We start from the raw sequence: 26,383 nt of genomic DNA, 5'->3' as shown, positions 1-26,383 counted from the left end.
CATGAATACTACAACCCAGAATATCGTTCCTCCATTGGGATATGTGATCGAATTTCTTTAGACCATAAATATAACGGGTAACATTATTAAACAGGACATTAATTTTGTGAGCGGAAATTGAATCAAGCTTGCTGTAGACAAGTTCAGCATACGTTATGCGGGGAATGATAAGCTGTTTAGCTAATTTTCGCCTAGTTTCCAAGGGCGTGAACGACGCCGGCATTCTCAATCTACGTAAGATACAATACACCTTACTGACAGTACCATTAATGTGATCACAGCAGGCCAGCCTAGAGTTGACGACAAAGCCTAAGTGTTTAGTTTTGTTTGTAAACTGTAGAGTACTATTACCAATAAACAGCTCTGGAATATCCTCAACATGCACTACTCTATTACATATTGGCAACACATATGACTTAGACGCATTAAGGCGTAAATTGTTATCACTTGTCCATTGAGATATAGCTGACAGATCACTATTTACTTTAAAACATAAATCCTCAACAAGACCAATTCGACTAGACAAGTACACTTGGATATCATCAGCATATGCATGTACATTAACATATTTACAAATTGAGAACACATCATTCAAAAATAAACTAACAAAAGAGGTCCTAGAACAGACCCTTGAGGATACACCCTTAAAACTAGAATACGACTCCATTGACTTTACCTTTTGTACCCTGCACTTAAGATAGCTCATCATAAGTTTCAAGGAATTGTTCGGAAATCCAAAATAATGCTTAAGCTTAGTGTGTAGAATATTATGATCAACCATGTCAAATGCTTTAGAAAAGTCCAGGAGTCATAGAAGTGTTAAGGATCCATCATCAAAATGTATCCTTATATCATCAGTTACTTTCAACATGGAAGTAGAACAACTATGCTTATGCTTAAAGCCAGATTGTAGAGGGGATGATAAATTGTAGCGCTGAACATGTGATGAGATTTGCGATGCCATGAACGAATCGCATACCTTCGCCAATGCTGGTAATATACTTATGGGCCTATAGTCACTAGGAGTTGTAGGCGTACTTTTCGTAGCTACTGGTAGTATGACGGCTTTTTTCCACTCCTCTGGAAAGCAAGATGTTGTAAAGCAATGGTTTATTATGTGGGTGATAGTGCCTAAAATAAACGGCAGCACAAGCTTAACGAATTTTAGGGAAATGCCATCGTCACCAACAGCGTCAGATTTGATATTCAGTATTGCTTGTATGACATCACCCTCACTTACACCTTACACATTCAAACTTAAATTCATGTTCAAAAGCAGTACGAGCTAGAAGAGTCCTCAAGGTATGAGGTGAAGGTTTATTGCTTTTCCCTACTGTAAAGAAATCGTTCATTATATTGGGGTCTATGTCACATTCCGGCTTCAAACCACCACGAACTCTTAACTCTTTTTATTAAATGCTGTAAGTGTTTCATCTACAGAGTTGTGGAACCAACTATCATTCCAGTCCACAACTGCCACACTTTGATACAACGAATTTACATTTATCGACTTGAAGTCACGATACATAAAACTACTTTGACATGGACGACGATTGAACACAATATCTAAAGTACAAAAAATTAGGTCATGGTCAGAAATAAAGAATATTTGGTCGAATTTTAAAATATGGTCAAGGTTTGAAGTTATAAAAAAATCTAAGAGACTTGGATTTGCATTATCTTGTATGAGCTGTTTCATTAACTACGGAAAGACCTGCTGCAGTTACATGATCGTTTAATTTACGGGAAGAGGAGTAATTTGAAAGGAGTAAAAAATCACCACATATTACATAAAATTCATAGTCAATATTAAACATTGATATTTCCATAAAAAAAGAATCTAACGAACAACACTTACGGGGGTTATATACGCACGACACTAATATGCTTTTTGTACCATCAGACACTTCAGCTATGATAAACACAGTATCCGAGGTATGAATTTAGCTAGAACATGAAATTTTAATGATGACTTGCAATATATTGCAACACCACACCCCCTCGTTCGTTACACCTGTCATGGCGAATAAGGCTGTAGCTTTGAATGCTGTAGAAAACATCAGAAATAGTGGGACTGAACCAGGTTTCGGAAACACAAACCACATCAACTAAGGAATCCTCAAAGACATTCCTAACGCTGTCCAGTTTATCACCACTAAGGCTACGGGCATTAAAGTGTACAACATTAAGACCACGAGACTGCTTACATAAGATATCTAACAAGATCTTAGAGTTGTCATCAACACTGGGTACTTTTTTGCTAACTGGTTACCAACATTAAGCTGTGTTTGAAGAGAGAGAACCACAAGTAAAAGTGCTCATTCCAAATGCAAGATGAAAAGATGAATACCATTTTAATTGTATTAAAGCAAAACACAAAAAAAAAAACCATTTTATTTATTTATTTTCACTACACACTTTGTCAAATATGCATTGTTTCTGTAATAATCCGTTTGCCCTTTTATCTATGTACGAATTTGTCAACTATGTGTTTGTTGTAATATCCCGTTTGTTAAATTCTTTTGTTCGAGTATGTACGTATGTATATGTGTCACGTTAGCTAATTATGTACAAAAATTTTCCACTTGACTCCGTTTTAAATTTGGCACTTCGATTTAATCGTTGGCCAGCATATGGAGAAGAAACGGCGAAATAAACCACCACCAACCATCCATCATTGGAGTACTGTAACACAAGAAGCGCCATTTGTCAATTTATTTCTTCGGCAGAATAGTTTGGTTTGTATTGAATTTTGATGCGTTAAATTCGCTCACCCTTGGCCAACGATAACAGTGGTTGTGGTTTGTAGACACCGTGTTGAATGTAATCAGCCCTATTGGCTGTTTTATATAGGAGCTTACGATTTCTTCTGGAGCACAAGCGAAAATGTCCACAAAACCACAAGTAAAAAACACCGAAATGTATAGAATCTGCCAACGCAGCGACTGAATTGAAAGATGAGAAGCTCGCATGTATTTCGGGATTCGAGAATCTCCCGAAAAGCCGTGTTCTCGATGTCTCGTTAAAAAAATAAAATATTGTGAACAAAATTATATGTATAATAAATAAATATGTTTTGAGTTAAGTGTCAATGGAAAGCAATAAAATTAAATAGGAAGTCACAAGTAAACAAAACCAAGTGTATAAATATTGTCCATACAGCGATTAAGTATATGTCGAGAAACTCGCGAGATTTACGAGTACTTCGAGACACGAGAATCTCGCGAGAAGTCGAATTCCCGATTTCTCGGGTCTCGAAAATTTTGCTTGTGTTCGAGAAGAAATCGTAAGCTCTAGTTACAATCCACGAAAGCCAAAAACGTTCCTTGAATTGTAAAATATGTTGCTTTCGAATTGAAAATGGAGGCGCAAAATGAACCTAGTCTGTTCAACGTGACCCGCATCAGGCATAGCATCAACGATAATAGCAAAATTCTTGGTTTTCTTGCGTTGATCTAAGATAGTTTCCCCTCACGTGTTTTGCACAAATTTATAAACAGCGTTTTGAGCCAGCTGCCAAATGAAATATTTATTCTTAAATTTTAAGGAAAAGGACTTTTCAAAATGTTTTTCACACTTCACTATAATATTAAAACGAAATGCATATATTCGTTGCTTTTAAAATTCGGCTTAAAAATTGCACATGGAACAACTAAAGACTCTCCTGAATTAAAAAAAAAATGTCTTAGTACCTCTAAATCGCGGGCCCCCTCATAAACCCCGGCCCCGGGGGAATCCCTCATTCCCCCTCCCCTCTCGACGGGCCTGTATATATACATACAAGTTAAGGAGCCCAAGGACTAGGGCTCCAAAAAGTTAAAGTTGGGGGCCGCCCCGCCGGCAACCTGTAAAGATCCAAATAAAAATAGTCTTTAGTCCGCTTAATAATATTTACCATTTATTTCCGTTCAATGTCAAAAACAGACTGACTTTATTATTAACTTAAACTAAGCTCTAAGCTTCTACATTAATCTAAGCGATTTCATAATTGCTGACACTGCACTTCCCACGATTGGCCAAAATAATATTTTATCGCTTGCGTGACGAATCACACGACTTGCATTTTGTCCGCATATCATATCGCTTACGCTGCAGTTCCCTTGGATTGCATTTTGTCTGCTTACGCAATATGATATCGGATCAATTACCTACGTTGGCTTTGCTTGTGTTTGTTGAAGTGAAGTGTCAGCACATTCTTACAAGTAAGTGTGTCTGCCCCCTTGTTAAGTTACATCTTTACAAACCCGGACGCGTATTACATGAAACCCCGGCATTATATTATTAGCAATAGACATAGCAACAGGTGCGAAGTGTCGAAGAAATTGGTCAATGAAAAGTCAGTAGTTATAAGATGTATGTTAAAGTTACCGCAAACAATTAAATGGTCGCAGTCAGTTAATCGGGATGAAGGATCATGAAAGAAGGGTCGATAACAAGAGTTTTTGTTGGGATTTTAATCACATGAAACAAATACTTATAAATACTTTCATATATACGCAGTCATAAGCTTATGGTAGGCCTGCGGGAGTTCGAATATCGCTCGGGGAGAGTAAAATTTCTAATTTAAAAATACAAAGAAATGTGGTTGATTCTTTCGCAAGATGGATAGCTCTGTATAGCCGGTATGTTTAATTTTTCGGTTTTTCTGACATAATAAAACATAATAATTTATTATAAACAAATCATTGTGAAAGACGTATTTAACTCTTTCTAATTTAGAAAAGCTAAATTTTTTAGTTCTAATAATGATCAGATTTCATTAGCAAATTATATACTTTCAACATTGTGTGAAACAAATACTGGCAACCTTGATGATAATATTGAATAAAAATTACTTTTATGTCAAAACAACGTTCACAACGCCTAGTATTGCTATAAAATAAAGTCCTAATAAAAACGAACATTTACCTGATTGTATCCCAGAGGACATTGAAGAAATAAGTGAAACTATATACCAAACAGTGCTAAATTTTAAATTTATCTCAACCATTATATGGTAAAAAGTTAGTTCCAGTAGCCGCCTTCATTTTAGACTAAGTTCGAAAGATCCATAGCACTGAAAGTAAACAAATTTGTCTTTGTTATTGATAATAGAGAAATGTTAAAAAAATCGCACACAGCGATTGTTTGTAGGACATGTATCTGAATTTCACTTCTTCATCTGCTTCAGAGGATCTGAGTAAATAACTCGAAATCCCCAACATTCATTCTTCGTACTAGTGTAAAGGCAGATACCTCTATCCACTCAGCCATATGAATTTCCCGTTGCCCGCTTTGTAATTTGTTGTTATTCCTTGTTATTAGCACTTTGGTACATATATATATTCTATATGTTTTTATCCAAATTGTGAGGAATTATTTGGCGCGTTCATAGAACTGTATTAGTGGCATTGAATTTTTATAGCAGTGCTTGGACTGTTACATCGGGAAGTGTCTTAAGACATTTTTTCCCAAGGGGTTCTCCTTCTTCGTGAAAGTTAATACTAATACTTGTTAAATTTTCTCAACACCATGTTTTATTTTATAAATTGCCTTTTCATTGTGCAAGTGAATATCCAATTTTCTTCAAAAACTCATATTCTAGGAGTAAACCTAAATCTAATTTATCTATTTCGTAAAATTTTGTTTTAACTCCAAACAAGTTTACTGTGTAATAATAATAATAATACAATGTGATCGAATAACCAAATAAGTAGTTCCGGTATCAACAAGAGCTTTCAATTTTCTTCTTGATTTTCCGTCAATGTAATGGATGTTGATGAGTACGCCCCCTCTTCTTCTAAAAAATGATTTTCATGAATACTATCTATTCTTTGGGTCTTTTCCTGCGATCGAAAGCTGTGATTGCTTTCCCTGGGATGCTTTGGAGCTTGTGCATTTCAAGAATGAAAGCCTGGGCTTTGTTAAGCTCTATTTAAATTCGCGTCAGTGGTAGCCATTTGTGTGTTTGCTTCGGAAAGATTACCACTTCGTTGTTCTTTGACATAATAATTTTTGTTATAAATCCCAGAGACGGATGGATCCACTAGTTCTACTTTAGGTAAATTGTTCCTGGAAATGAACCTTGAATTATCATTTGAATAAATTGGTTTCGCTCTGTTAGGTTAAGTTGAACTGGCCGGTCCATGAGGACCTCACATAGACTGAATAAGTCCGTAGTGTTACCAGAAGTTGGTTTTACCAGAAGTTTGTTAAACTGAAAAACCCTATCAAAAACCAGGACCTATGTTTTAAAATAACTCTGTCATGCTTCCTAGGATTTAAGCCACTTGCTGCTTCTAGACCTGACAGCTCACTCCTCCTAATAGCTGGAGTCTTAAACTGGCAAGCGCAGGGCAAGAGCACAGAATGTGCTCGATCGTTTCCTCCTCCAGCCCGCACTTCCTATATCTGCTATCACTTACCAAGCCTAATTTAAAGTCATGTGACGCCAGAAGGCAATGTCCAGTCAGAATACCCGTCATAAGTCTACAGTCCTCTCTTTTTAAAGATAGAAGCAACTTTGTTAGTCTAAGTTTGTAAGACCTGCACATAATCTTCAACACTTTCGCCCAGTCTAATAGGGACGTCTACGGAGCAAGCTTCAATGGATGCGCCCTTTTTAGCTAGTTCAGCCCCTTTCCCATATGCCCTGGGAGCCAATATAGAAGTATGCTTCTCCCTGTCACGATTCTCTCCAGGGACTGCTTACACTCTAACACACATTTAGATGCTGTGCTATGCGAGATCACTGCCTTAATTGCTGCTTGACTGTAAATATAAAATTAACACGATTGCAGCTTGGGCTATTTTCTTCCAGTGTTTCTACTACTTTGGTTACGGCTACTATTTCCGCTTGGAAAACGCTACAGTAATCGCGCAGCCTGTATGATCTGCTTATTTCCGGATCAGCACAGTATACCGCAGTCCCTACTCCTTCCACTACTTTGGAACCATCTGTGTACACATGTATCGCCTCGTCCGCCATTTGAGCATCCTTGACCCCACCGTCCACCTCTATTGTGGCCTTACAATCACCCTCGAAGCGCAGAGAGGGAATCAGGTAGTCTGTTCGTCTTGTGATTGACGACGCTATACTCCTATGGCCGTATGGTCGGCGCTCAAGCTGCCCCGCGGCACCGAGCCTGGTTGCAGTTATTAACGCGATGTTCTTTGCTACCAAGTCTACAGGTGGAATGTGCAGAATGGCATACAGTGCACCCGTCGTGGTTGTTTTCAGGGCTCCCGTAATGCTAAGCATTGGTAGGCTGCATACCCCTCTAATTTTTTGAGGTAGGTTGCTTTTTGTGTGGCTTTCCACCAAACAAGAACTCCATAGTATAGGATAGGGCTTACAATCGCTGTAAAAACCCAATGAGAAAGAAAGGACGATAAGCCCCACGTACACCCCAGCATTCTTTTACATGCATAAAGTGCCGTTGAGGCCTTCTTCACCCTCTCCTCCACGTTGAGCTTCCATGACAGCTTACTATCTAGGATGATTCCTAGATACTTTTTGCAAGGTTTCTCCTGTAGGGTCACCCCTACTAATATAGGCCTGATCCAATTTTGGACATCGTATCTCTTTGTAAATAAGACCATATCCGTCTTATCCGCGTTGACTTTCAACCCGAAATTTGATGTCCAGGTATGAATATCCCGAAGCGCCCGATCCATCAGAGAGCTAATCGTTGCAAGGCACTTTCCACTTATGACAATTGCAACGTCATCCGCGTAAGCTGTAAGTTTTACGGGTCCCTCATCAAATCGCCTGAGCAGTTGGTTGATGACCAGCGTCCACAGCAGAGGTGATAGCACCCCTCCCTGCGGCATTCCCCTGTCCACTGATTTCGTGGCCTCGTACAATCCCCATTGTGATGTAATCTTCCTGCAATTTAACATGAGGCCGATCCATCTGGTTACGGCTGGATGTACTTTAATGTAATTAAAACCATCCATAATCGCCCATTTAGAAACATTATTGAAAGGCTGGATGTACTTTAATGTAATTAAAACCATCCATAATCGCCCATTTAGAAACATTATTGAAAGCCCCGGCAATGTCTAAGAAGACTCCTATAGCATATTCCTTATATTCCAGGGCTTTCTCTACGCTTATTACCACCCTATGCAATGCGGTGTCTACCGACATGCCTTGGGTGTACGCATGTTGTGTTGTGGAGAGCAGCTTTTCATCCACGTTGGACTTTATGTACACATCTATCAGCCTCTCAAATGTTTTGAGCAGAAATGATGTTAAGCTAATGGGCCTATAATCTTTGGGATACACGTGACCGATCTTCCCCGCCTTTGGTAGGAAAGCTACACGAGCAGTTCTCCAAGAGTCCGGTACATGATTCAGTTTTATGCATCCATCAAATATTATTTTAAGCCATTCCGCGACCGCCCTACTTGAAACTTGTAGCTTGGCCGGGAATATACCATCTGGGCCCGGCGATTTAAACTTAGAAAACCTCTTCACGGCCCATTCGATCCTGGTGTCGGTCACCAAGCCCGGCACTACCCGCTCCGTGATCGAAGTGTGAGTGCTGTCTGCTGGCTCTTCTAAACCATCTCCCGGTGGGAAATGTGTATTGCGAAGCAGCTCAAAGGATTCCTCACTATTACGTGACCATTCCCCGTTCTCTTTCTTTATTAGTCCCTGTACTATATTTCCTCTTGCTAGGACTTTTCCCAACCGTGCTGTTTCGCTGGAGCACTCTATGTCCGTACAGAAACTTTTCCATGCGATTCTCTTCGCCCTGGAAATTTCACGCATGTATATCCTCAGTAGATCCCTGTACTGGTCCCGACACGCTTCGCTGTCCGCGGTCTTTGCTAGCTTCCACATTCCTTTTACCTGCCTTCTTAGAAAACTCAGCTCATTGCTCCACCTTGGCGGCTTTGCTTTTCCTCTGAATCTTCTTAGAGGGCAAGCTTTGTTATACGCAGTCATAAGCGTCCTTGTTAGGAATTCATTAGACTCCTCCAGTTCTTCCATATTGGCAACCTCTTTGGGTTGTCCAGTTTTGTTTCTACCTGTTTCTGGAATTTAGTTCAGTTTGTTGACCTAGGGTTTCTAATCGTGTTTCTACCCTCTTTAGGGTAGTCTTATTTGAAAAATTGAGAGTGAACCGGACTATCTGGTTATCGGACTCCAATTCTAGAGCCTTAGCCAAAGCATTCTGGGGTTGCGTACAAACTCCAGATGTTGGACATTAAACATACTTAAAGACTGTTGATGCGAAAACATCCATTAGTATATCACATACGCAGTTATTTCATTATTCCATTTTCCGTTTGTATACGAATCTTGCAGTTAAAAGAATACAAAGTGTAAGATATTTATTATACTTTGAAATACAAATCAATGAATATTCTAATTTATTTACAGTGACATAAACGCTCAAGCAATTATACAAATTAATTAAAGAAGTTGTTCATTTCTTTGTGTGTGAGAATTATCCGTGTACCAAACAATTTTATTTCAACTTTTCTGGTAGTTGGTGTGATCCTTATTCCAGGAAATAGCAAACTTTTTTGACACGACAAACTTAGCAAAATTTAACGACCCGTGCAATCAACACCGAAAATGCAAGCAAACTCTAATGAAAATGAGTTAAATTAAACCATCACTACATCTACCGAGCTTAAGAAATCACTGAAAAAAGCTGTTCAGGATTTTACCGAGGGCATTAATATCTTGGAAATGAAACCAATATCGACACATCCATCGACTCCACCGCGTATAAAATGGCAACGCCGACTTACACAATGAATTCAGTTAGTGATATTTTGCCTTCACAAATCGCTCCAATTCCACGGAGCACGACGTATCTTTGTGTAATTCATTGCCGTCTTGTACAAGTGCGAGCCATGCACTGCCATCGACAGTGACACTAACATCGCCGTACCCAAATTGTATACCAGCCACTACTGGGGATCTGCCATATCCACATCACATACCCATGTTCACCACCGCCTCATACATGCCATCGATTATGGCGCACTCTCCTGGCAACATGCCATTTTCGCCAAACCGCAAATATGTGGACTCCACATACTATGGTTAGTACCCCATTAAATTATATGATTTGCCAGAATTCAATGGCCGACCCGAAGATTGGCCTATATTGCTTACGTCCTTTAATGAATCTACAATAGCGTACCGATATTCTATGTTAGAGAATACACTACGCTTACAAAAATGCCTTAAAGGTGCAGCACGGTAAGAAGTAGAATGTTAATTGACTGATCCACGCAACGTTCCCGAAGTGATTGAGCACCTAAAGTTTCTACTGATGCAGAGCCAACAGTCTTGATAAGGTTGGATAATTGTTACTTAACAGCCAGTTTAAGGAGTATCCAATGCGAAGATTCAATTGTTGCAGTAAAAGCAGCATTACGTTGGTTTATTTATGGCAAAAAAAGCCACGAATGTAAACAAACAGCAGAACGAGTGTCAACAATTTTACACACATCAGCGAGGGATGATATACAAGAGCTGATTGCCGATTATTTTACAACCGAGAATTTATTTGTTTATTTATTTCTTCTTACAGCTTATAGTAAGCCTAGCTTATATCTATATATAGTAATTAATAAATAATCTAAATTAAGTTATTTATATGAGTCTATTGACTGCACAAATGGAGTGAGATATAGGTAGCAGACGAATGACACCAACACAAGGATTGTACCAGTTTTATCTGACGCTGTTAACGTATTTAAAGTGCGAAGGCAACACGGCGATGCGTTACATTATGAGCTTCGGCTACTTTTTGCATACGTGGGAAAGCTTCCTAATGCCAGCGTAGAGTACTCGGGATGTATGCAATGCTATTGGTGATTCGAAAGTTTGCCGACCATGCACTAGAATGGCATTGTAGAATTTTAGTCCTTTATAGTACAAATTACATTTGTCTGCTTCTGTTCTATAAGCTGGTAAATTAAAATCTTTCCTTCTTCTTGTATTTACGGAATGAATATTTCTTACATATTTTACGTCACTTTTCAAATAATCCGGCAAGTTGCCTTCTATTATGTTTCTAATAAATTTCATCGTATGATAAAACGGTATCTGTTTAATGCTTAGCCAATTTAGAGCGGCGATCATATCTCTGCTGGTCATAGCATTTCCTAAGAATAAATCGCATAGCTCGGTTCTGTTGCTTTTACAGTTTGTAAATTTGGCTATCTCTCATAATGAAGAATAATGTTGGACAATATATGAAGTGAGGTTCGATTATCGATCTGTTAACCATTACCTTGTACCGTCTACTTAAATACTTGGATATTTTCCCAACCGTGTAATCGATGTGCTCGCTAAAGTTGAGTTTATCATCGATTTTGATTCCTAAATACTTGAAAGTACTGTCTTTGTCAATTGCTTCGCTGTTTATATTTAGAAGTGGTAGATAATTCATTGTTTTGAAAAATTCTTTTTGATATAACCATAAATTTTGTTTTGCTTATATTCAGTTTCAATCTATTCGAGCATAACCAATCATATACTCTATTTAAGTCTTCTTGTAATTTCATATATATTTTAGTGATATTTTCTCCACTAAGCATCAACAATGAATCGTCAGCAAAGAGTTTAATATCACAGAACATAATTATTGTAACGTACACCTAGTGTGAATCCGCCCCTTTGCGCAATCAAGGTGGATTGCCCTCAGCTAGATCAGTGTGAGGGATCGGGGCCCTTAACCCTTGTCAACCTTGATGCGGGGCGGATGTTACAATCAATCCTCTATCCGTAGAGATGCACACACCTTGCAGGAAGCCCACTCTACCTTGGACCGCCCGATTATTTCGGCCTTAAGCTGGTCCCCTTTATCTCTGCTCCGTCTGACACCTCTTACCTATCCTGTCGTCATCATCCCCCTTCCCAACCGATCAAATTAGCACACCATATTAAATTTTTTTTCTTTAAATATGACATTTTAATAAAAAAAAAACTTACTATCTATACTAACAAAATTTAATCAAAGATTCGTAAACCTCCGGCTTTGCGATTTACAAAAATCTTCTAAATAGAAAGTGTATATGACAAGGATTACTCTGAACGAGCTTATAACAAACAAGTAAGGAAGGCTAAGTTCGGGTGTAACCGAACATTACATACTCAGTTGAGAGCTATGGAGACAAAATAAGGAAAATCACCATGTAGGAAAATGAACCTAGGGTAACCTTGGAATGTGGTTGTATGACATGTGTATCAAATGGAAGGTATTAAAGAGTATTTTAAGAGAGAGTAGGCCATAGTTCTATGGATGGACGCCATTTAGGAATATCGCCATAAAGGTGGACCAGGGCTGACTCTAGAATTTGTTTGTACGATATGGGTATCAAATGAAAGGTGTTACTGAGCATTTTAAGAGGGAGTGGGCCTTAGGTCTATCGGTGGACGCCCTTTCGAGATATCGCCATTAAGGTGGACCAGGGGTGACTCTAGAATGTGTTTGTAGGATATGGGTATCAAATGAAAGGTGGTAATGAGTATTTTAAAAGGGAATGGGCTTTAGTTCTATAGGTGAACGCCTTTTCGAGAAATCGCCATAAAGGTGGACCAGGGGTGACTCTAGAATATGTTTGTACGATATGGGTATCAAAGGAAAGCTGTTAATGAGTATTTTGAAAAGGAGTGATCCTTAGTTCTATAGGTGGACGCCTTTTCGATATATCGCCATAAAGGTGGACCAAGGGTGACTCTAGAATGTTTGTACGATATGGGTATCAAACGAAAGGTGTTACTGAGCATTTTAAGAGGGAGTGGGCATTAGGTCTATAAGTGGACGCCTTTTCGAGATATCGTCATTAGGGTGGGCCAGGGGTGACTCTAGAATGTGTTTGTACGATATGGGTATCAAACGAAAGGTGTTACTGAGCATTTTAAGAGGGAGTGGGCATTAGGTCTATAGGTGGACGCCGAGATATCGCCATTAGGGTGGGCCAGGGGTGACTCTAGAATGTGTTTGTACGATATGGGTATCAAATGAAAGGTGGTAATGAGTATTTTAAAAGGGAGTAATCCTTAGTTCTATATGTGGACGCCTTTTCGAGATATCGCCATAAAGGTGGACCAAGGGTGACTCTAGAATGTTTGTACGATATGGGTATCAAACGAAAGGTGTAACTGAGCATTTTAAGAGGGAGTGGGCATTAGGTCTATAGGTGGACGCCTTTTCGAGATATCGCCATAAAGGTGGACCAAGGGTGACTCTAGAATGTTTGTACGATATGGGTATCAAACGAAAGGTGTGACTGAGCATTTTAAGAGGGAGTGGGCATTAGGTCTATAGGTGGACGCCTTTTCGAGATATCGCCATTAGGGTGGGCCAGGGGGACTCTAGAATGTTTGTACGATATGGGTATCAAACGAAATGTGTTACTGAGCATTTTAAGAGGGAGTGGGCATTAGGTCTATAGGTGGCCTTTTCGAGACATCGCCAATAGGGTGGGCCAGGGGTGACTCTAGAATGTTTGTACGATATGGGTATCAAACGAAAGGTGTTACTGAGCATTTTAAGAGGGAGTGGACATTAGGTCTATAGGTGGACGCCTTTTCGAGATATCGCCATTAGGGTGGGCCAGAGGTGACTCTAGAATGTTTGTACGATATGGGTATCAAACGAAAGGTGTTACTGAGCATTTTAAGAGGGAGTGGGCATTAGGTCTATAGGTGGACGCCTTTTCGAGATATCGCCATTAGGGTGGGCCAGGGGTGACTCTAGAATGTGTTTGTACGATATGGATATCAAATTAAAGGTATTAATGAGGGTTTTAAAAGCGAGTGGCCCTTAGATGTATATGTGAAGGTGTTCTCGCGATATCGACCAAAATGTGGACCAGGTGATCCAGAAAATCATCTGTCGGGTACTGCTAATTTATTTATATATGCAATACCACTAACAGTATTCCTGCCAAGATTCCAAGGGCTGTTGATTTTGCCTTGTAGAACTTTTTCATTTTCTTCTACTTAATATGGTAGGTGTCACACCCATTTTACAAAATTTTTTCCAAAGTTATATTTTGCGTCAATAAACCAATCCAGTTACCATGTTTCATCCCTTTTTTCGTATTTGGTATAGAATTATGGCATTTTTTTCATTTTTCGTAATTTTCGATATCGATAAAGTGGGCGTGGTTATGGTCGGATTTCGGCTATTTTTTATACCGAGATAAAGTGAGTTCTGATAAGTAGGTGGGCTAAGTTTAGTAAAGATATATCGGTTTTTGCTCAAGTTATTGTGTTAACAGCCGAGCGGAAGGACAGACGGTGGACTGTGTATAAAAACTGGGCGTGGCTTCCACCGATTTCGGCCATTTTCACAGAGAACAGTTACCGTCATAGAATCTATGTACCTACCAAATTCGAGAAGGATTGGTAAATTTTTGTTCGACTTATGGCATTAAAAGTATTCTAGACAAACTAAATGAAAATGGGCGGAGCCACGCCCATTTTGAAATTTTCTTTTATTTTTGTATTTTGTTGCATCATATCATTACAGGAGTTGAATTTTGACTTAATTTACTTATATACAGTAAAGATATTAAATTTTTTGTTAAAATTTGAATTAAAACAATTTTTTTTTAAAAAGTGGGCGTGTTCTTCATCCAATTTTGCTAATTTTTATTTAGCACATATATAGTAATAGTAGCAGCGTTCCTGCCAAATTTCATCATGATATCTTCAACGACTGCCAAATTACAGCTTGCAAAACTTTTAAATTACCTTCTTGTAAAAGTGGGCGGTGCCACGCCCATTGTCCAAAATCTTACTAATTTTCTATTCTGCGTCATAACGTCAACCCATCTGCCAAGTTTCATCGCTTTAATTGCCTTTGGCAATGAATTATCGCATTTTTTCGGTTTTTCGAAATTTTCGATATCGAAAAAGTGGGCGTGGTTATAGTCCGATATCGTTCGTTTTAAATAGCGATCTGAGATGAGTGCCCAGGAATCTACATACCAAATTTCATCAAGATAGCTCAAAATTTACTCAAGTTATCGTGTTAACGGACGGACGGACGGACGGACGGACGGACGGACATGGCTCAATCAAATTTTTTTTCGATCCTGATTATTTTGATATATGGAAGTCTATATCTATCTCGATTCCTTTATATATGTACAACCAACCGTTATCCAATCAAACTTAATATACTCTGTGAGCTCTGCTCAACTGAGTATAAAAATTGTATTTCAACTCCACATACGCAAAATACTACATATAAGTTCATCAAAAATTATGTATAGGTTTAGGTATAATTTTCTAGACGGTAATTGAAAAATTATTTCAAATTCCAAAAAAAAAATTAAATCATACAGAAAACAAGTAAGGAAGGCTAAGTTCGGGTGTAACCGAACATTACATACTCAGTTGAGAGCTGTGGAGACATAGTAAGGGAAAATCACCATGTTGTAAAAAGAACCTAGGGTAACCCTGGAATGTGATTGTATGACATGCGTATCAAATGGCAGGTATTAACCCTCAAACCAGCAAACTTCAAATAATGATCGGAAACCGTTGGGAATTTTTTTCTAGATTAATTAGGACATAACAAACTTAATTCCGTCAACAAAAAGTCAATATGTAGTTTCGTTTGTCTGCCAGGTGAGAAATAAGAAACCGTGCCTCCAGGCACTCTTGTCGGTTAGAGCAAAAAAATTAACACTTACAATTTTTAGTAAGGAACAATGTTTTTATTGAAATAAGTTTTAATAAACAATGAATAATAACACAAATAGATTATTTCTTTGTATGATATTCCCCGAAACAATTTTTCGTGACGGAGCAGCATAAATGTAAATTACGTACTTCGCAGACACATTGAGTTTGGGAGTTTTTACAAAGTTTACACCATTTTTTACCACCTTTTTTCTCAAGCCATTTCGTAAGATGTGTATTACCGTTGAAGCGAACATCACAAACAGGATATGCAGCTTTTCTGCCTACGCTCAGAGAATCAGGTAAAGTAGTCGGTTGGCTTGCTGAAGATGGACGACCCGCCGAACGCTTTTGATTGTAGCTCACAAGAGCAGCAGCGATTTGTTCTCTGAATTCAGGCAGCTGTAAAATCTTTTCTCCTTCGTCAGAAATATTACTGGAGTCATTTATCTTCTCTATATTTATTCGCTTATAAAGAAGGTAAGCGTTCTTTGCAGCCATATCAATAAAATGATAAAAATGGCAAGCCATTACATCACGTGTCTTGGCTCTCACATGATATCGTCCCATCAAACCAACCATTAAGTCGACGCCTCCCACATGGCTGTTGTATTCCCTAATAATTGTGGGCAATCGACTTCAATGTTTTGCTTCTTCTTCCTGTCATATCGTTTGCTCATTCGGATTGCTTCGATCGAATGGCTCAACTCCTACATAAGTCGAAGCCAGCCTGACCGCTTTATTGTCCTTCCACAGAACAGTACTAATATCGATTCCATATGCAGAACCCACGTACTCTGTTGAAAACCCACGCTCTTCCTTTGCTATAGCACTGTCCGGTGGCAATTTGCAATTTGGGATGCGATTCACTCGAATTGTGCCAAGACCAAATATGCCACGAGCTCGGAAATAAACCAACAGAGGTAACGACGTATAGAATTGTCGAAGTAAATTATATGGTACATGAAGTCATTCACAGTTTGGGATAACCGAACTACAACATTTGCTGATCTGCCTAGATCGGGACAATTTTGTAGAATAATATTGTCTCCTGCGCTATTGTAGACTTCAAACCTATATGCGTAACCATACGAATGGCACAATACGAACAATTTGACACCCCACTTGTGGGGCTTGTTTGGAATATATTGTCTTAGATGGTGTTTCATTTTCGTTGAGCACATTTGCTCATCGACATTAATCAAGAAAAGAAATAAAACCTGATAATTTCTGCGAGTTGACAAATAGCAGCAGCTTACCAAAGTCGACCATGTTTTGGGATTGAGTCGTAGCGTTCGTTGAGAAGATCCGAGAAATTACGTATCCGAAATAACGGGTCATAACTTGGTTGCCCTTTTTTTACCCTTTCTTCCTCATCTCGGAATGATAAGAATCTTTTTATAGCTTCAAATCATTTCAATGGCATTGTTTTGCGAATGGGTTCGAAAGGGTTCTTTCCCCAATAGCTTTCTAAATTCGGGTATCGATATATTGACATATATAAATGAATTCCGATGTATTGACATATTTCATCGGCATTCACATTGAATTTTGAGTTAATGTCCCCACTAAGAGGACACCGGTTAGTCTCCTGAACAATCATATCAATTATTTCTTTAGAAAAAAATAGAGAAATAATTGGCAGGGAGTTGAAAGCTCTTTTATGTTGTCAGGTAAACGTGTGCATCCACGGAATGCGACCTCATTTACATGAAGTTTAAGAGCTGTATTGCGCCACATCAACTTGCTAAACTCAGCGGAATCTTTGGAAATTGATTTAATGTCTGATAAAATAAATATAAAGCAAGATCGCCATGAGCAAAGATGGGGGAGATATACTTACTTCCAACAAAACCACCATTGGTTGGCACTACGGCTGGACCGGTGCCTTCGGGTCTTGGTAACGGCGAATGAGCTCTCTTTCCTTGAATTGGAGTTGACGTCAATGCCGTGTAGGTTGCTGTAATCGCATCTGTTGATGGAATGTCACCTTCATCGGCAGTAGCAGTATCTCTGACTGTAGATGTTGTAAGTGAGTAATTGGCTACCTCGTTGAAAAAATTTGCACTCGTATCCATACCTCGAAGGCATTGGATATCAAGTGTTCGTCCTCTGGACTTATTTCCTCTGGCTCGTGGTTTAGAGAACCAGAGTCTATTCCACTGTTTGAATCTTCTTCATCACTTGTCACTACCCATTCCATGATTTCATGGATTTCTTCGTCCGATAACTTCGAAAATTTTACACGCGACATCGTACAGCGGTTTAAAAAGAGTATATTTGTATTCACTTTATGAAAACAAGTTATGAAATAAAAGTAAAACCGACTATATAGAGAACTTTTTAATAAAATCAATGTGTAGAAAAGTTCGCGCTGAACGACAACAGTGCCCTGAGGCACCTTTTAGTTTTTGCACTGCCGGGCAGAAAATTCCACTTATTTTAAAACTTTAGATATTAAATCAGCAAGTTAATGAGCACAGCTTAACGAAAAAAAATTATCAAGCTCCGCGCACTTCTCAAAAATAAAAAGTTTTGATATTGAAAATAATAAATTTCTTTATCCAAAAAAACGATCGTTTTCTCCACCTGTTCGCACAAAACTGAGTATAGAAGACAAACCGTCCACCCGATTTTATTTTAATTTGAGAAAAAAATTTCACTAGAAATACGGGGGAGAGAGTTAAGTTTATTTTCTTAAGAAAAAATATTTTTTTCACACGGAAATCTTGATATTTGTGATGCATGCCCTGAGGCACTCTTACTGGTTAGAGGGTTAAAGAGTATTTTAAGAGGAAGTGGGCCATAGTTCTATAGATGGACGCCATTTAGGGATATCGTCATAAAGGTGGACCAGGCTTGACTCTAGAATTTGTTTGTATGATATGGGTATCAAATGAAATGTGTTAATGATAATTTTAAAAGGGAGTGGGCCTAAGTTCTATAGGTGGACGCCTTTTCGAGATATCGCCATAAAGGTGGACAAGGGGTGACTCTAGAATTTATTTTGTATGATATGGGTATTAATGAGTATTTTAAAAGGGAGTGGGCCTAAGTTCTATAGATGGACGCCTTTTCGAGATATCGCCAAAAAGATGGACCAGGGGTGACTCTAGAATTTGTTTGTACGATATGAGTATCAAATGAAAGGTTTTAATGAGTATTTTAAAATAGCGTGGGCCTTGGTTCTATAGGTGGACGCCTTTTCGAGATATCGCCATAAAGGTGGGCCAGGGGTGACTCTAGAATTTTTTTGTACGATATGGGTATCAAATGAAAGGTGTTAATGAGTATTTTTAAAGGGCGTGGGCCTTAGTTCTATAGGTGGAAGCCTTTTCGCGATATCGCCATAAAGGTGGACCAGGGGTGACTCTAGAATTTGTTTGTACGATATGGGTATCAAATAAAAGGTGTTAATTAGCATTTTAAAAGGGCGTGGGCCTTAGTTCTATAGGTGGACGCCTTTTCGAGATATCGCCATAAAGATGGACCAGGGGTGACTCTAGAATTTGTTTGTACGATATGGGTATCAAATGAAAGGTGTTAATGAGTATTTTTAAAGGGCGTGGGCCTAAGTTCTATAGATGGACGCCTTTTCGAGGTATCGCCAAAAAGATGGACCAGGGGTGACTCTAGAATTTGTTTGTACGATATGGGTATCAAATGAAAGGTGTTAATAAGTGTTTTAAAAGGGAGTGGGCCTTAGTTCTATGGGTGGACGCCTTTTCGGGATATCGCCATAAACGTGGACAAGGGGTGACTCTAGAATGCGTTTGTACAATATGGGTATCAAATGAAAGGTGTTAATGAGTATTTTAAAAGGGCGTGGGCCTTGGTTCTATAGGTGGACGCCTTTTCGAGATATCGCCATAAAGGTGGGCCAGGGGTGACTCTAGAATTTTTTTGCACGATATGGGTATCAAATGAAAGATGTTAATGAGTATTTTTAAAGGGCGTGGGCCTTAGTTCTATAGGTGGACGCCTTTTCGAGATATCGCCATAAAGGTGGACCAGGGGTGACTCTAGAATTTGTTTGTACGATATGGGTATCAAATAAAAGGTGTTAATTAGTATTTTAAAAGGGCGTGGGCCTCGGTTCTAAAAGGTGGACGCCTTTTCGGGATATCGCCATAAAGGTGGACCAGGGGTGACTCTAGAATTTGTTTGTACGATATGGGTATCAAATGAAAGGTGTTAATGAGTATTTTAAAAGGGCGTGGGCCTTAGTTCTATAGGTGGACGCCTTTTCGAGATATCGCCATAAAGATGGACCAGGGGTGACTCTAGAATTTGTTTGTACGATATGGGTGTCAAATGAAAGGTGTTAATGAGTATTTTAAAAGGGCGTGGGCCTTAGTTCTATAGGTGGACGCCTTTTCGAGATATCGCCATAAAGGTGGACCAGGGGTGACTCTAGAATGTGTTTGTACGATATGGGTATCAAATTAAAGGTATTAATGAGGGTTTTAAAAGGGAGTGGCCCTTAGTTGTATATGTGAAGGCGTTTTCGAGATATCGACCAAAATGAGGACCAGGGTGATCCAGAACATCATCTGTCGGGTACCGCTAATTTATTTATATATGTAATACCACGAAGAGTGTTCCTTCCAAGATTCCAAGGGCTTTTGGTTTCGCCCTGCAAAACTTTTTCATTCTCTTCTACTTAATATGGTAGGTGTCACACCCATTTTAACAAGTTTTTTTCTAAAGTTATATTTTGCGTCAATAAACCAATACAATTACTATGTTTCATCCCTTTTTTCGTATTTGGTATATAATTATGGCATTTTTTTCTTTTTTCGTAATATTCGATATCGAAAAAGTGGGCGTGGTCATAGTCGGATTTCGGCCATTTTTTACACCAATATAAAGTGAGTTCAGATAAGTACGTGAACTGAGTTTAGTAAAGATATATCGATTTTTGCTCAAGTTATCGTGTTAACGGCCGAGCGGAAGGACAGACGGTCGACTGTGTATAAAAACTGGGCGTGGCTTCAACCGATTTCGCCCTTTTTCACAGAAAACAGTTATTGTCCTAGAATCTAAGCCCCTACCAAATTTCACAAGGATTGGTAAGTTTTTGTTCGACTTATGGCATTAAAAGCATCCTAGACAAATTAAATGAAAAAGGGCGGAGCCACGCCCATTTTGAAATTTTCTTTTATTTTTGTATTTTATTGCACCATATCATTACTGGAGTTGAATGTTGACATAATTTACTTATATACTGTAAAGATATTAACTTTTCTTTTAAAATTTGAATTTAAAAAAAAAAAAATTTTTAAAAGTGGGCGTGGTCGTTCTCCGATTTTGCTAATTTTTATTGAGTAACGTTCCTGCCAAATTTCATCATGATATCTTCAACGACTGCCAAATTACAGCTTGCAAAACTTTCAAATTACCTTCTTTTAAAAGTGGGCGGTGCCACGCCCATTGTCCAAAATTTTACCAGTTTTCTATTCTGCGTCATAAATACAACTCACCTACCAAGTTTCATCGCTTAATCCATATTTGGTAATGAATTATCGCAATTTTTCGATTTTTCGAAATTTTCGATATCGAAAATGTGGGCGTGGTTATTGTCCGATATCGTTCATTTTAAATAGCGATCTGAGATTAGTGCCCAGGAACCTACATACAAAATTTCATCAAGATATCTCAAAATTTACTCAAGTTATCGTGTTAACGGACAGACGGACGGACATGGATCAATCGAATTTTTTTTCGATACTGATGATTTTGATATATGGAAGTCTATATCTATCTCGATTCCTTTATACCTGTACAACCAACCGTTATCCAATCAAAGTTAATATACTCTGTGAGCTCTGCTCAACTGAGTATAAAAAGGACATGTGTGTTAAGGATAAAAGAAAGGATGTAATTTTTTTTCTTTTCTGGCCTTAATTAAAAATACATACATACAATAAAAATTTTAATCACAAAAATGTTTGCATTCGATTACATACAACAAAGTTTAAAAATGTACTTATATACAAAAAAAAAAAAAAATTATTTATGTAAATTTTAACAAAATGTCCGATTGCAAAGTGAATGCCCCGTTATGAGGTGAATTTTTGTTCGTGAGTTTTTGGACTTTGGACAAGAATTATGAGATATGATATTGGTTGTATCATTAACATAGATATTAAACAGTATAGGTGCCAGGACAGACCCTTGCGGAAGTCCAACAGGCACATATCTTTTTTCTGACAGGGATGATCCAATTACAGTTCTTTGACTTCTCTTCATGATGAAGTCTTGGAACCATTTTAGCTCCGTTTCAGTAACACCTATGCTATAAAGATTTTGTAGCAATAAATTTTGATCGATAGTCTCAAAAGCACGTTTTAAGTCAAGGAAAACATCTACTATATGTTTATTTCTGCTCAGATCTTCTCTCCAGTTAGCTAAAACAAGGTTAAAGGCACTTCCACATGAATATTTTTTCCGTAAATCTGATTGCTGTAGTATAATAACTTTATTATCATCTAGGTACTTCACTAGCTGGTTTTGTATCTTTTCATCACACGCTAACGTATTAATTGATCTTATCTCATCAGCTCTTATCGTATTCTTGATTTTCTCTATTGGTACCACAATTGAAGTTTTCCATAGGTTAGGAACTAGCCCTTTGTTTAGACTTTCATTTACAATTTGAGTATAAAAGAATCCCGTGTATGTTATAGAATCCCTTATGACTCCTTCAGTTATAAGTTTTTTCCCTCCAATTTTATTTTTGAATTTACTAACTATTTCTAGTATATCGCTTGCTACCTTCTAAAATTTGAAAGTAAGAGTGCTAATTTGAACTGCCGAAAATGCTACGTTATTGTTATTAACTGGAATATTCGAGTTGATTTCGACTATACTGTCAATGAAATACATAGTTATTGAGCGACTCGGAAATTTCATTCTCCTGAGTATATAAAAATAAAAAAAATAAATGTAAGGCGCGATAACCTCCGAAGAGATCTAAGGCTTAGCTTCTCTTCCAATTTGTGTCGTGCTCCTCTTGATTTCCCCTAAAAATTGGCCGGACCGGACCTACACGTTTTACGCCGACTCCGAACGGCATCTGCAAGGCAGATGAGTTTTCACTGAGAGCTTTTCATGGCAGAAATACACCCAGAGCGCTTGCCAAACACTGCCGAGGGGTGCCCCGCTTAGAAAATTTGTCTTCTAATTGAAAAACCTTATTTTTAAAACTTTGATGTTGCTTTGTCCGGGGTGTGAACCCAGGGCATTAGGTGTGGTAGGCGGAGCACGCTACCATCACACCACGGTGGCCGCCAGGCGTTTATCAATATTTTATTTATTCCATTATTTTCTTTGGACATACATATACTTTTCTTCAAATGCTTCCATATTGCCTTACTATCCCCAACATTATGTGTGATTTTTTGTTCCATATACTTCGCCTTTTTAATCTTTATAAGACGCTTATACCTGCGTTTTGTAAGGTTGTATTCGTTTCATTCACCTGTTCTTCGAAATATTTTGTATATATTGAATTTATATTTGTGCAGATTCGCTAGTTCAGAGTCGTATCACTTGTTCATAAGTCTTACAGTGATTTCTTTAGAGTATGTTAATGTAGTCATTGAATTCGATAATGTATTGTTTATGAATGAGACCTTGTTTTCGACACTGAGATTCTCAAATCCAGAGTATTTAACCTGTCGTAATTGATTGACAAGACTACCACATGCTTAGTATTCCCAAGAAGTTATGGTTTTTTAACTCTCGTTTGAAATTCTCTATCTAACTTGATTTTGACTGTATGGTTTCGTAATCAGAAATCTAATGCTCCTCCAATTTTTCACATGAGACGGATTCACTGTTCGTAAAGAGCAGATCTATCATTCTTGCGGTATTTTCGGTCTTTCGGGTATAAAAATCTATTTTTTGTACCATAGCAAAAGACCTAAATAGGTCAACTAACTGCTTGCTATATGTCGTGCTTCAATTAAGATTTACGTTGTAATCGCCAATGAAGATGACCTTGTCGTGGGTAAGGCAGTTGTTGTTTAGAATTTCGTTGAGGTATGCAATAAAGTCAGCATCACTCGCACTAGGCGAATGATAAACCAATCCTATTTGGTACTGGGGAAAGATGTTTTTGATTTTTATTATTATATACCAAATATTTTTGTTAATAGTATTATTGTAAACTATTTTATACTCTACTGAGTCATGTATATATACTAAAACAACCCCTGTATGCCTGCTATGTGAATTACACCGTAAAGGTTTATATGTTGATATCTATAAATATTGGTTTGTTATTTCATCTGTGGAACAGTTTTCTGAACGAATCAGATGTGGTTTCAGAAGTTCGGTAATGCGTTCTAGCTCACCTTTATTAGCAACAATACTGCTTATATTTAAGTATATACAGTTCAATTCATGTAATATTCTTTGCTAAATGCACGCTTTATTTTTTAACTTCGCGTGTTTTTTGTAAGCTGGACAGTCTTTACTGAAAGCGTGATGATTGACATCTACGTCAATCACTTTCTTTTTCACTAGTTCACAACAGTTAACACATTTCATCGTACTTGATGTACATTCCTTGCTGTCGTGGGATCCAGCACATTTACTGCAAGCCACTTTATTTGCACAATCGTTTGCTTTGTGCTTATATCCCGCGCACTTAAAGCATCTCAAAACACTTACGTGTTCGTAAGCGACACAGGTATCCCACTCTATATACAGTCGTTTTTGCTGAAATATATTCTCGACTGTTATTGCGTAAGTTTCTACTAATGCAATATAACTTTCTTCCCTACGATTCGTATTTTCCTACAGTTTTCTAACTACAAACTCTTTTCCTGCATCTTTTTATCTCACACTTATTTTTTGTTTTCTCCGCTTCGTAATCTTTTCCTATAGTTTCTTGTACTTTCTGACGGACTTGTTCACAAGCTTCCTTGTTTCTACATTCCACAATTATAGCCCCTTTGTTTATCTCCTTAATATTTCTGACAATGCCATCTGTGAGCTCAACAAATTTAAAGCTTCCTTAGTTTCCTTCGCTTTCTTTTTTTGATTTTTCGGTTTAATAACGATTTTGTTCTCATTTGTTTTAACGGCCTGAACAAATGTCAACTTATTGTTAACGTTCTAACTAGCTGTCTTTACGTTACTAATAATTTCATTACTCTTGGGGAATTGATTAGCTATACCCTTTACAATTTCATGACAAACAGCAGGAGCACCTTTAAAAACTTACTTGTTTTTACAAAAATACGTCCGCCGGAACCAATTTTTGAAGATGAAAGTTGTTAAATGCACTTTAGTTTGTGAAATTAGCTTTATTTATATTTAATTGGCTATTAGGTCTTTAATTTAAAACAAAATCGTATAAAGAGCGCGAAAAACTTTCCTTTAGTCACCAGGGTTGCCAGTCAATACTATTTGGGGTTACCATGACGAAAGCAAATGTTGAATCTAAAGATGTCGTCAGAGCTAGACGGATTATGAGTGAAACTACTAAAAAATTGGGAGATAATATGAGTGTGGCTTATTGTGGAAATCTGACGGCGTGTACTTACCGGATAATTTTGACATGGCACTTAACCGATTCGAGTCAATTGAAAGAAAAATGATGAACGATGTAGAGTTCGCCAAAACGAACAAAACTGCTATGTCAAGTTTAACAAAAAGCGGATATGCCAGAAAATTAGAGCCGGAAGAGTTGAAGATTAAGACAAATATAAATTGGTACATGCCGCATTTTGCAGTTTTTAATGTGTTTAAGTGACTTACTTCACTTAAAGGAAACGCAACCCTGCACTCCCAAAGCCCATCACGCATCCCTGCGTGTCGTTCCATAGCGAAGCATCCCTGTTTTATTTTGAACTTCCAACAGTACTCGCATGGATAAGAAAGCCGCCCTGTTCCTGCTCACCCTTCGTCGCACACCGAATCACTAAGATCATCGATATGGTCGGTAGCAACGACTGGCGTCACGTGGAATCTGAGTCTAATCCAGCGGAATTAGAGAGCAGAGGACTACTTGCGTCAGATTTGGTCAACAATTCGTTGTGGTGGCAGGGACCTTCTTGGCTACAAGAAGACAATTCTCACTAGCCAGCACAAGACGCCGATTACAACACGTCCGTTGAGGAAAAGAGGGCACAATCGTATGCCACGACAACGGTAGATCATATAGATATTCTCGGCCGATTTTCAAATTTACCCAGGGCTTTGAAAGTCCTATCCTATTTTAGGGGATTCTATAAAAGAACGCATCCTAAAACTAAAGCAGTGCTCCACGAAAAGTCGTGCATAATCTCAGCCGATGAGATTAAGGCAACGACTCAAGCATTAATAAGAGTCTGCAGAAACAATTCTACAGTACAGAATATTTAAAATTGAAAAATAGGGAACCTATTGATCTCAAGAATGAAATACTGCCACTCAACCCATTCATCGACAAAGATGATATTATTAGAACAGGGGGCGCCTAGGGGCTTCAAAATACATGTTACACAACGAGCGTAATCCGATCGTCTTGCCTTACAATTGCAGGCTGCCTCGCCTTACAGTCATGATGATTCATCATGATTCCCTTCATGGCGAGAACCAGCTCATGCCCCGTCTTATCCTAACCCAATATTGGATATCGAATATCAAGAACATGATCAGAGCCATCATCCACAATTGCAAAACCTGCATTATTCAGCGAAATCGGGCGTAGTCCCAACTTATGGGTACCCTTAC

General features: G+C 38.3%; 1 protein-coding gene across 8 annotated transcripts in view; it reads right to left on the bottom strand.

The window, feature by feature from the left end:
* dpr19 (defective proboscis extension response 19) overlaps window positions 1-26,383 on the bottom strand; it is a 1,424,328-nt gene that overhangs the window by 1,135,379 nt on the left and 262,566 nt on the right. For 7 of the 8 annotated variants that reach the window (XM_067766273.1, XM_067766275.1, XM_067766272.1 and 4 more), the window contains one exon: window positions 4,909-5,056. The exons of the other annotated variant lie outside the window; for it this stretch is intronic. In XM_067766273.1, the coding sequence (XP_067622374.1) occupies window positions 4,909-4,990 (82 nt within the window). In that variant the 5' untranslated portion in view covers window positions 4,991-5,056. The remainder of the gene's footprint in view (window positions 1-4,908; window positions 5,057-26,383) is intronic. 8 annotated transcript variants of the gene reach the window in all.

Source organism: Eurosta solidaginis, chromosome 2 (assembly GCF_040869045.1).
Source record: "Eurosta solidaginis isolate ZX-2024a chromosome 2, ASM4086904v1, whole genome shotgun sequence".
Taxonomy (NCBI): Eukaryota; Metazoa; Arthropoda; class Insecta; order Diptera; family Tephritidae; genus Eurosta; species Eurosta solidaginis.
The sequence above is the reverse complement of the archived record's forward strand: the minus strand, read 5'-3'. Positions and strand labels throughout refer to the sequence as shown.